Source organism: Pimephales promelas, chromosome 23 (genome assembly GCF_988280905.1).
Source record: "Pimephales promelas chromosome 23, fPimPro1.hap1.1, whole genome shotgun sequence".
Classification (NCBI taxonomy): Eukaryota; Metazoa; Chordata; class Actinopteri; order Cypriniformes; family Leuciscidae; genus Pimephales; species Pimephales promelas.
In genome coordinates, this window is record NC_142791.1 from 9,023,090 (window position 1) to 9,036,213 (window position 13,124).

General features: G+C 39.3%; 1 protein-coding gene across 1 annotated transcript in view; it reads left to right on the plus strand.

Moving 5' to 3' along the window:
* The first annotated feature begins 3,070 nt into the window (after window positions 1-3,070).
* The window catches only part of fgf11b (fibroblast growth factor 11b), a 44,644-nt gene continuing 34,590 nt past the window's right edge, over window positions 3,071-13,124 (plus strand). The window contains exon 1 of the mRNA XM_039677832.2: window positions 3,071-4,060. Within this exon, the coding sequence (XP_039533766.1) occupies window positions 3,868-4,060 (193 nt within the window). The 5' untranslated portion in view covers window positions 3,071-3,867. The remainder of the gene's footprint in view (window positions 4,061-13,124) is intronic.

Consider the following 13,124-nt stretch of genomic DNA (forward strand, 5'->3'; position numbering starts at 1 on the left):
GGATTGTGACCTTGTCTGTTGAGGCAACGTCATTTCTGAACCAAAGGTAAATCAAGCCGGTACTTTCTAGATGCCTCCGCAGCAGATTTCTGTGTGGTTGCCAAATAAAATTTGATTGATTGACTGGCCCCTTGAATAGCTGATTTATTGAGGTTGCACTGAAAGGCTTTTTTTATATCGAGGAAGGATTTTGCTATCACTACACGGTAAAAGGCCGAGACAGATTCAATTACACTAGGCACGTTTTAAACTTCTTAGCACTGCATATCCATACAATCAATGGTAATCACAGAGCAGTTTGGCTCAGAAATCATGGTCATGGGTGGTCCCTCATGAATAATCTATAGAGACTTCTTTGTGATTGCAGCGATTGGACCGATCAGACACACAATTATTAATTATCCAGGAAACCCCCTCACCCACCCACAAAACAAGGTGCCTGTGACAACCCCACAAAAGTTAGATCAGAAACCCTGGTTATAATGGGAGAAAAAAAAGCATATCAGCGAGTCTGACCACCAGACCTTTCCTGCCGTGCACAGCCGAATGGGCCTCAAGACAGGCTAACATTACAGTTCTTTGTCATTTATTTCGTTAAACATGGAAGAAATTGTTTGCAAATTTAACACCATCAACTTACTGAATCATCAAGACTTCCTCCTGAGACTGCATCCAGTTTTGCAAGTAAAAGCTAAACAGAGGATTAGTATGAGTTATAGACCCCTAGTTAACAAGGTGCTTTGAAATAAGAAACTGATGGTTCTGTTGTTTAGATGGCTACTCTTTTCCATAGCTTTATTCCCGTTTCTGTTTTTGGTTCTATTCTCTTTCACTTTACCCATGTATGCGTGATTGTGTCTGTATGCATGTTTAGATTAGTTATGTGTTTGTGTTCGTTTTTTTTTTTTTACTTTTGTTCACATTCATGCGATATTCCAACGCATTCTCATCCTAGGGCGCCATATACTGACGCTTTTGACAATGCGTATACATCCAACGCACATGGCACCCTTGTCAGAGGGACTGAAAGGCATCACTCCCCCACTGCGAACCAAACATGTGAAGCAGGTTTAAGCACTTTTATACTGCTCTTCTTCATTATTTGATGAAATACTGCTGCCATTATCAAAAAAAAATCTAACTAAAAGTCTTCTTTTTTTTTACCCACCCACCGACAGGAGAGAGTAAAAAGGCAAACTTTTACACAAGAGAAAATAGTTCAATATAGACAAATACCACTGAATCTAAGAAGGCACACTGTAAGCCTAATTTAAAGGGACACTATGTAGAAATTCCATTTTTGTCAAACAGCGACCCCTAGAGTCGCTGTGGAGTACTTGTATTTAACGTTACTGTCGTAAATACAACTCACGCATGGCATGACGTGTTACATAGTATACAGTACATTGTATTTAATTTGTCGTTTAATGAGATCTAATATATGTTGTTAGTGGTGAGAATTTTCACGTGATTAAATGCATAGATCCGACTATTATCCCCATGTACTGTAATGGTCCAGTGGCAGAACTTTTGCAAAGCGTGCCAAAGGTTCTGGGTTCTAATCCGCACAAAGTAGTTTAGTTTTTTTTCCTCATCAAAACTGATTGTTTATTAGTGATTATATATCAAGCAAGGACACTTTTTTGTGCATTAGGTTTTGTTATTTCACCATAACAAATATAGAGAGTCTCTCCGGAACGGATTGAAGCGTGTCTGTGCGTGTCACAACAGAACATCATATCCGCTCCACTGATCGCAGTGGAATCGAGCACTTTGGTCACTTGATTTAAAAAATCAAGTGACCAAAGTAGGGAAATAACCCGAAGTTATATAAGTTATATAAAAATTTCAATTGCCGAAGCTGTTCAGTTAAGCTAAAAAAAAAAAATGCACAATGTCCCTTTAAACAGGGTAAGTCATGTTTGCGCTGAAACAATGACCTTTTAAATATTTCAATAGTCATGGCATGATGCTAATTCTGCACATTTAGCACCTGGTTAAAACTGATTGTAAATGGTTAATGAAGTACGCTGAAGTACCATACACTAAAGCGGCGAAACTGTTTGTTTAGTGCATTTGTAGTGACTGTACACAGGAATCTAGCAGGACGAGGGCACGGTAGAGCAGGGACTATTTTTGTCTTTACTTGTCTGTGTCACTATTAATGAGAGATAGCCACCCATCCTGACACACACGCTCAGTGCCTGTCTGTCTCTTTAAGCAAACCGCCCCTCAGGTCCCGCTCATTTCACATGCTGTATTTGCAGAGTGCCAAGAGACTGGAAAATACACTGAGATAAAGAGAAACTGCAGTGATGTCAGAAAGAAGAATGAGAAGGAGGAGGGGGGACACTGAGCGAAGGGAAAAGAGCTTTTAGATGAAGAACCCAGAGCAATAAAGTAAATGAGAAAAAAAAAGGATAAGGGAAAAAGATAAGACAGAGAAAGTCTTTCTGTTTGCGTTAGTTTTACACCTTCCGCAAACGTGAAGTACTCCCAGCACAAGGACGGCAAGAAACTGAACGCTAAACCAATAAAAGTGGTACAATCCTAATCCCCTAAAAGTGATTGTGTACACAAGGATGTGTGTATCAGAGGGAGAGAGAGAGGATAAATGTGTGTGCGAGTGTGTGAATTTGGCAGTGATAACTGACTCAGAACGCACGACTGCGATGTTCTTCCTGAGGTGACTGAAAACTGTCAGCATTGGCACCTGAAGCGCTCTCTCTCTCCCTCTCTCTCCTCCACTCAACCCATCAAGGACAGACACGGCAGACTGAAGAAAGAACAGTAGTGTTAACTCTCTCACCCTCCTCTTTTTCTCTCCCTTCATCTTTCTGTTTTCTATCCTCCATTGTTCTCATTCATCATTCTTGTTCTTCTCACTCTCTTTTACATTCACCCGCTCGCTTTTGCTCACTCGATCGCTCTCGCTCCCGCTCTCCCTCCCTCACTTGTTCTCTTATGAATGTCACCTTTACTGGTGGTAGCCGCTGGATTTGCACACACACACTTGCTGGCTTTGGGGTGGGGTGGGGGGAAGGGGGGGTAATGTAGGAGTGTGGGGAGAGATAGCGCGTGCCAGAAGAGGCAGAAGGGAAATTTCTCAGAGTCCATTCTTCTTTTGCCGGCTACCGTCCTGCGACTCAGGGCTTTGTCCGTCCCAGCAGCTGAAGCAGAAGTGCCTCTGGACGTGGGAGCACTGGATTACCGCTTGAGATTATTCTCTCTCTCTCTCTCTTTTTTTTTTTTTTTTTGCCAGCACAACTAAAGTTAGCCATAGGGACTGCAGGCTGGCCATCTGGCAGTTTCTGACAGGATCTGTTCCTGATTTGAGGCGAATAATTTTGCTGCTGGTGAGCGAATAACTTTTTTGCAAGGACCAGCCGTGTGTGGGTGAGAAACCTCATTGTTCCCGTGTGCTAAACTTTAGCTTTGTCAGTGTTTTCGTCTTCAGGAACAAGACACAAGGGGAGGGGAAGGGAGAGAAGAGATGGAGGGGGGGGCAAATATGTCGGCAATGTCGCAACAATGACTTTGTCAGCCGCTTTCTGTGTCTTTTTGTGGACATGTGACAATGTCGATTTACATTTTAAGGATTTGTTGTGGTGTCAATATGTATTTAGAGAAACAAACATAATGAAGGACAAACCATGGACAGGTTGCGAGTGGACCAGAACTTAACCTCTTCCCTTACTGGAGGGAAACCCACGGACACGTGAGGAACCTACCTGAATACTTGGCTCTCCACGCGAGGTTTGACCCTTGACTTTATCTTTTTGTGCTGCTGGTAAAAAGACGAGTGCATCCAGAGAGGGTCTCTTAAGCAAGCAGAGACCCCCCTCCTATAGGTGAGAGGGGGGGAAGATGGCAGCACTTGCCAGTTCTCTCATCAGACAAAAACGGGCAGTCAAGGAAGACCAGGCCAACCGGCCGATAGCCAACAAACGCAAGCCGTGCCCCAAGAGCAACAAGTCTCTTTGCCAGAAACAAATTCTCGTTCTCATATCAAAAGTACGGTTATGTGGCGGTCGAAGAGGAAGAACAGAGAAAAGACCAGGTAGGTTTATATTGAACTTTTCACTTCTGGAACCAAATCCACCACACAAAAAAATAGAAAGATAACTGCTTTCTTGAAACACCAAAAGAGCAGAATGAAAAAAGTTTGTGCAACTAAAGTTGCAAAATGTCATTCTTCTTGGCTTATCGAATGCCACTTCACAATCACACTCAAGTTCAAACTGGCTGTGGTACAAATGTAGGGATACAACGCTGAAATACAGTCGTCTCTGTGAAGCAATGTTTCTCAGGTCACATAAAGGAGAAATCACTAAGCTCATGAAGTTGTAGCATCATGAAATTTATTCAGACTTTTATAAGGGAAGAATAGGATTGAGTACTATTTTATGACAAGAGGCAAGCCCTTTATAAGGTGTGATTTACAGTCTTTCAAAGCGTCCCACATGCACAGGCTAATCTGGGTTGCATTGAAGCCTGCCCTTAGGAAGCTAATTATTACCTCATATCTTCTATGTTCACACATGGGCAAGCATGTCTGCATATTAATACCTAATTTCAATTGTGTTCTATGAGGGCTATGAGATTGGAAGTTGGACTTCGGCCATGTGTTGGTTCCAGTAACCTTGCCACTGGCCAAAAAGAGAAAAAAAAATAGCACGCTCTCTGATTACAGCACTGATACTGAGACAGAATCTCTGCGATTGTTGTGTCAACCTACAGGGCAAAAATTCAAAACAACCAATGTCCAAAACTCTGACTAGCAGTTTTATTGAAAGAAAAACATCTCCGTTCTGAATCCCTGCCATTGGTTGTGAGTTTTGTAATGTCTTTGGATAATAATGGGGACCAAATGCTTATGACATTTTGAAATTGGTGCCATAGACTGAATGACTAAACAGTGAAAAAGAGAACTGTCAATGTAAAAACAAGATAAAAGAGAGAAAGGTAAAGAGACAAGACAGTGTTTGAGAGTGTGTGAGAGAGAGTGGATGTTTTGTACATAAATGAAAATGATTATAGTCAGGGATATTAATCTGCCTCTTTATCCGCCTCTCTCACCAATGAGCATGAAATGCACCACACTGCAATCATCAGAAGAAATATGGGTATGAGTGTTTAAGAGAGTCTATTTCTATAATACTGAAGTAACGCTGATATCCAGTCCTACTCCTGGGACCGTGTTCTGTAATATTTACATTCCTTTGATATCTACTGAACACTATCACATTACGCTCCAGCACCGTTAGCATAATGTGGTTTAGGGACATGCCGAAATGCAAATATATTTTCGCACATGCAAACACACAAAAACCGGCTCAGGGAACTACATTTAATATTGCATTGCTAGGATAGGTGAAATTACTACTGCAAGTCTTTCCTTGTTGGTGCAGATTTAGTGCTGGTCTACCGCCAGAGGTCAAGGTTTGGATGGTTAATATGGCCTTGTTAGCCCCTGCTGGTAAATGTTGAATCTAAAACCAGCTGACAGAAAAAAAGCAACTAGCTGGCGAACCTGATTAACGAATGACATCCTGTTGGTTGGTTGTCTAAGCTAAAAAGCTAAAATAAAACATTTTACTGCTCTTTTCAGCAGGGAAGTCCCTCCAAATGCTTAAGCAGTGACATTTAATTTTAGAGTTGTGCTTCGAAATTCAACCCATAGCACTATGGGTGAACTGAAGCAGCCAAAAATTGACAAATTAGTGGGCATCACCTAGCCACAGCAGGGTTTCATCATGGGATCACTGCTGCATTGTCAGTCAGTGATCCATGCGCATCCATCATAACAATGTCACGCCTCTGCTGTACCCGCAACACCCTTCACATCTGTCTCACGCACACCTGTCTCTCTGAGTCACTTGCTTTTTGGATGGGTTCCCTTGCTGCTCTAAAATGGCGTCGCGGTCTCACACCATCCGAGGTCGGCGCTGAGTCTACTGGTCTCTCGATCGATGCAGCTCATTAACGTACACTGATTAATCAATGATCACCCTCTCCGTTTGCTCAGTGCCCAATTTCACGCAAGGTGGAGATGGTATAGAAACGTAAACCACACACACACACACGCACACAAAAACCATTCTCTTAATAGCAGTGGCTGTTTTACACCTTTACAGTTTTATGGAGCACTTGGCTTCTGTGGAGTGTTTGGCTTTATTCAACAACAAATCTCCTATAGAGGAGGAGAGAGACAGCATGAGAGAACCAATTACTATCAGTAAAGGAGCGAGAAAACCCCTCACATAGGGTACACAAATTTCCTTTAACATAAAACAGCTTATTGGAGTGGATTGAATATGGCATTATGAATGAATAACACCAGTCAAGCCAATTTTCTATTCTCGATACCTCTGAAATCATGGCGATACTGCAGTGTCTAAAGAAAATATCAAAGACGGCAACTTCACTAACAGAAATTCTTTTGTTGACTTCATTTAATACATTTATAAGTCCAAATTAGGCACAATTCCTAATTATCTGACTGCGGCTTACAATGCTTTATTTTTAATAAGACAATGGCGAAAAACAGCGCCTGGAGCAAAACCTCTGGATGAGATTCTGCTCGTATCTCCGTCAGTGTGAGTTACCAGAACCTCGCATTGCAAGGATACTGTATGTGCACTGCAGAGTGACTATCGCAGTTTATGGCGTGACGGCCAACTATGATCAATACAGTTTAGATCACAGCACTAATCAAACTCACTCAAAATTCAGCTCTGAATGCTACAGAATGTGGCTGCCACTGGTATTAATAAACAAAGAGTGAATGTAACCGTAGTTAATCACTCTAAAAGTGACAAATGACAGATAGCCATTTTCTGCTGCCGTGTAAACATTACTGTAGGGTTCCAGTGCTCTCACAGCATTAAGGCGGGGAATTAACCTTTGCAACCAGCCAACTGACAAGCCAACTTTTGAGAAACATTTAAGCGTGGCTTGAAAAAATGCGTGTGATTAGATCTTTTGACCAAATCAGGAAATGTTCATGGTGCTTATGTAAGCTGCCAGGATTTCATTTAGAATTAAAATGAGATGGTAAAGAATCAGAGTGGCTAGTAACAGGCTATTATAGCTGAAAGAAAAGTTCACATTTCACCTTCAGAATCACTAACAAAAAATAAATAATTAAAGGAAAAAAGAAGAGAGATGAGGTCTGCAGATGTGTAGTAAGGAGAATTCAGCAGGGTTCAGTCTAAAGGAGTCGCTCAGGGCACGAGGACGTGGCACTGGAGGAGGACGGCATTAAGCTGACCGCTGAAGATGGGCTGTCAATCTTGCTTACTCAACAACACCTGATCACACTGCACAGTGTTAGGTAGCCTCTCATCCGAGTACTGAGAGTGCCAGGGGTCAGAAAGAAAGAGGGAGAGAGAGGGGAAGAGATAGTAATGCGGAGAGGAAGGAAGTAGAGATGGAAGAGGTAGAGGAGAGGGAGGGAAGAAGAAAGATGAGGAGAGATAGTTGGAAAGACAAAAACAGAGTCACTACAAATGACAGAAGGGCATGCAGAGGGAACTCAGGGGGGAAAAAAATCACTGATGATTAAGCAAAAGTTCTGGCAGAGAGTTTGTTCAATTAAAACGGACATCATGTGCGTTCGCTGCATGAAGATTGTTCATTTTTGTTTGTTAAAATAAAAGAACACGCAGGAAAATACACTAATAAAAAGGGTCTATAAACTAAAAGAAACATTCAGAGTTCAAGCTCACATAAGCACTATGAACATGCTTTTGATTACCACAGAAAACAATTTTTCATTCCTCAGTTTGTCACATCAAATATTGTGTTCACACTAACACCCTTACAATGAAAGTTGCATAGGGATAAACACAACATACAGCCACAAAACTTACACATTATGTAACAATATTGCATACTAAGCTTTTCTAAGCTATATTAAATTTATCTAACTTCTGTCATGATCATGAAGAGGGTTAACTCCGAAATGTCAACGCAGAATGGATGCAACATTACTTGAAAAAGGCTGTTTACCTAAAGAAAAATTCACCCACTCTAATTTCACTAGCTCAGACCAACAGCTAAAATGTTGCTTTTTAAACTCGAGATTAAAGTTAAAAAAGTACAATTTTTAGTAACACCCTTTTGTATAGAATATAGTTAATTATTTATAAGCACTGTAACATTTTCTTTATGAAGTAGCATTTTTCTTTAAAAAGCAGCACATTTATATCTGAAATGACCTGCTTCATAATCTTCCATCTTTTTTTACATTATATATTAACAATGCAAGTTTTAATTGTATTCTGTAAATTTGAAATAATATTCTTTGAAATAAAGTAAAGTAACGTCAGTCGAAAAGAAATTAAGGTTTTTGATAAATTATCAGCAAAAGTTTTTTTTTTTTTTTTTTGTGAACTACTCCTTTAAGGGATGTAACCAGTAGAAACAGTATTGATTATTAAACTGCTGGTACAGTCGATTAAACAGAATTTAGCTTGTTCCCGCTCTGAGCTCACACACAGCACTTGTTCAAATAATGAATTAAGATGTAGTTCACTATTGAGTTTGTTAGTCAACAAATGAACAAAAAGATCTACTGTGTGTGTGTGGTGGCTGCTCCCTCTAGACGATCCTGGAGGCAGAAGTGAAAGATGTTGGAAAGTAAATATGACACAAATGTAAGACATCAAGTCATCAAAATACACGGTTAAAAAAACTATTGATCCACGTGTCAGGGCCGGTGGGACGATGTGTGATTGACCATTTTAAAGGGTCTAATAATGTGTCAGGAAAGAGAACCCACATGTAACTAATGGCCTGTACTGCACATATTTTATTGGTGTTAATATTAACTGAGGCATTCTCTATTCTAACAGCATTGATCTATTCTATTCTCAGCTAGCGGCCTTCCAAAGTGAATTAAAAGGTCTGGGTTTCCCTTGCAAGCTCTATTAACTGAATAATTAGCACATTCTGTATGTGACAGGTTTCAGATGGGTCACATTTAGTAAATCATGGTTTATGGTCATGGTTTCTGAGTGGATGCACTGTTAAAAAAAAAAAAAAAAAAAACACTTGACGTAAAAAAAGAAATGGAAACTGGCAGTGGTCATTTTAAAGTTTACAGACATATGCTTTAACCCTACAACATGGGTAACACACCTGTGGAAAATCAATATATGGAAATTTAAATTTACATTAACATTGTGCTTTATTTTTACTGGCTTTTTGTAGAGTGTAAGATATACAACGACCGACCACTAACACAGGAACTCCAAAAAGTCTCCCCATTTGGCTGTCCTGAGAGCACCAATCCTGACAAATCTCAGCTGCAGCAATCACTGCTCACTGCCATCTGTATGAAATGAATATCCGATTAGTTTTGCAGCTGCAACAGCAGCCAAGAGAGTTTCCCAGACTCTTTTGCTGATTTTGAGGACGCCAAACATCCAAACATCAGCTTATGCCGTTACACAACCAAAGATTGGGAAGGGTTTCATAATCTATCAAGAATTTAATTCCAGATGAAAAGATAATTAAAGCTGAAGGGATTGATGCTTTTGTTTTGAAGGTTTATTTCAGCGCTGCGGATGTGCCGCCTCTGGGTTGGAGTGCTGGACTTAACAGATTGAAGAAAAGTTCCATCAGTCTGGAAGAGATCAGATTAGAACTAAATTTGCCTGAAAGAGATCTGAGAGAAAACAGCACTGAGATAAATGCCACTAGCCTATGATTAGGATGAGTGAATTCATGCTGGAGCAAATTCACAGATCATGTTCATTAAACATCATTGACTCTTTGAAAAAAACTTTGGTCAACTCGCACTGTTTTTAAATGTGCTTTAGAAATAAATTGATTGATTGACATAATATATATATATATATATATATATATATATATATGCTAAGGAAAGGGAGCATTCTTTCCGTAGGGAGACTAATTTGATTACGTCATTTGCATGCTTCATGGGAGTGGGCGGACCTAAAGAGACCTTTTAGTGTGTTTTGCTTGTTTTGACTCTCTGATTGGTGGAATTTTCTGTACAGCATCATGGGTAAAGTAGTTTTTCACCACAAATGCCACTGTTAAACACTATTACTTTAAAGCAAAGTTGAAATAATGCAGGCTGACGGCTTCAATAGAAGCAAATACTATTGATTAACAACCCAGAAGCTCGCAATAAGGTAGGCTTTAAAGGTTTGTAAGTTATTTAAAATTTAAGTTTTTACTTCCCGACTGTCATGTCTGACAGATCATGTCTCAGAGAGTAATGGAATTCTGTCACCTTTAGGTACTGACAGCACTTGGGCTTTATTTACCCTAAAAACGATGAGTAAATGCATCAGAATCGGAAACACCCCCATGCCCTCTCTTCTCACAGCCTAATGACATTGCGAATGACAAAGAATGCCTTAATAGCCTCTCTCACACAACCGCTGAAATTGAATTTGTGGATACTTTGATTAAACCTGACAAGGACAGATTGAGTTTGACCTCTAACAAGAGGGAGACACACAAAAGATGTGTGCGTATGTGTGTGTGTGTTAGAAGGGGCAGAGGATAAAGAGGAGCAGACAGAAAAGTTAAACATTTACCTCAGTAATTTCTGAGCACTTAAGTACCTGGTGTTGACGTCATGATCAGGCAAGGCTCCATTACTCTTGGGCTGTCATCCCAGAGAGTCAGATTGCTTTAACATCCACCACAAATACTAGAACCTAACCAGCATGTAAAACCACCTTTCATTCAAATTTTTAACATTCAGCAGCTTGCTCTGCAGCTCGCTGGTCAGCAGCATTTATTTATACTTTCAATATCCCTTTTTGTCAATTCACAATAAACGATGATTGAATCTGACACAGCTGTCATCTCAGGGGATGGTCCCTTGAGGTCACACAATTATGCTGACAAGGTCATGTCAAAAATACAAGACAGAAAGATTGAAAAGTCTGACTGGATTAAAGACCTGCAAAAGATTAATGCCCATAAACACTCAGTAATGTTCATCCAGTTGGGTCTTGTGAGAGAAACATGGCATTAGAAATATTGCAACCTTATATTGCACGTCACATTAGCCAGGTTTCCATCCAAGGTTTTTTTTTTTTTTTTTTTTTTGCGAAAAAAAGGTTTAACGCATCAAAATGTTTACCGATAGCTGATGGAAATGCCAGTTATCGATCTTTTTTTGCAAATGTCGACACAATCCTTTTCCGTTTAACTTTAGCACATAAATTCAATGTCGATTTTAAATGTAGCGAAAAACTAGTTTGGAAACACTTTTTGTCGACAAATAGGGCTTTAAATGTAATGTGAAATGTAATTAAATAAATGTGTCTTCACATGATATTTTCATCACGTGGAAGGTGCAGTCGTCACAACAAAAAAGTATTAAGGTTTGGGAATTATCATTTCAATCTGATTTGATGGGTAGTTCATGTTTAGGGTTGAGTATGGATGTTTTTAAAGAGAACTTAAAATTACTAACACACCGAAGAAAAAAAAAAGGCTGAAAGAGTTATGGAGGGTTTATGTTTAATTAGCGCTTCTCCAATGACACGTTTTGTCTGTGTCAGACTGTCTATTTAGTGCAAACAACATGGAGTACAACAGAAAAACATCTCAGCAAAGTGTACACGCTTCACGATGACCAAATAATGCTAGAATAACAATATGTAAACTTTTTTTCTGTGCAAATTCTGTTTCAGTCATATTTACCCCATTCAAAACGGAACAACTAATGAAGCTTTCATTTATAAAAGAAACAAATATCTAATAAATGTGGGTATTTTTGGAAAGAAAAACATGCCAAAAAGTTGATAGGTTTTGTGCAATTAAAAATAAAGCAGCCAACTGAATTATCGATATAGAAAGCTGCATACAAGCATTTCAAATAACATGATTAGAGGTCTAGACTAGACAGATTTCAGAAAAATGGCCTTCTATAAGAAGTGAGGAAGCATTTGGGTACAAGTTGGGAACCGGCCTACCTTACATATTTCAAGGGTGCCTAGTCCAAAAAAAAAAAAAATGTTACCCAAGCGAAATTGAGTTTTTCACCTTCTAATTTGCATATCAGAATGTCTGCCAAATTGCCCGTCTCTCTCAGTCGTTGGACTATTTTCCATGATTGTGTAAAGGTGTTCATGAGATACCAACCTTTTGCGAACTTGCTTTCAACGTTGTTCTCGTTCTCATGGAGACGCGGTGTGCACGGAGGGGGAGGGGTGTGTGTATGCGTGTATGTGCGGCCTGCACACGTGTGCATGTGAGTGATAGAGACTATTCACCTGTGTTTTTCTCCATCTTAGAATTTAGAGAACAAATGCTTAATTTAGTGTTTTTCTTAGTTATTATACAAAACGGTGGGGGTGTAACGATAACCTCATGTCACGATTCGATACGTATCGCGATACGGAACTCACGATACAATATTATTGCGATACTCCAAGACATATGATAAAAGTTTAACAAAAAACGTACTGTTGATTAAAATGCTAACTTTGATATTACATTGTGGGTTTAAATGGCTTGGACCAGAATAAAAAATATTCATGATTCTGAAGCTGAAAATACAGAATTATTTTAGCCGACTACTCATGCACTTTTTCTGACTAGATACATTTAATATATTTAGATATATTTAAAATAATGTTGGACACTTTTTACTGGTCAAGTTACATAAGTCATTTGGCATTATCAGGACCCACAAATATTCCCCATTGCATTATTATAAACTACATTCAACATTATATAGTAGTTTAATGTAGTCCCAACACGAAGACTTTTGTGAGAATTTTTTCTCACACAGTAATTTTTATTTGGGGAAACTATCCACGATACATATTGTCACTATCCACGATACGTATTGTTGCATTTTTGTATCCTTGAAATATGTAAAGTAGGCCGGTTCCCGACTTGTACCCATAAATGCACCTCACTTTCACTTTTTGGGTACATCCCATCTAGACTAGTTTTTTTTTTTAAGAATTACAGTTAAACTAAATACAAAGTAAATTTGGTCTACTGCAACTGTTTTCCATCCTCATAGGTATATGCATTGTGGAAACTGAACGGGTGTTTGTGGGGGAGCCTACTGTTTAAGACATTGAAAAATCCTGCAATAGAAGATAGAAAGTATAAGA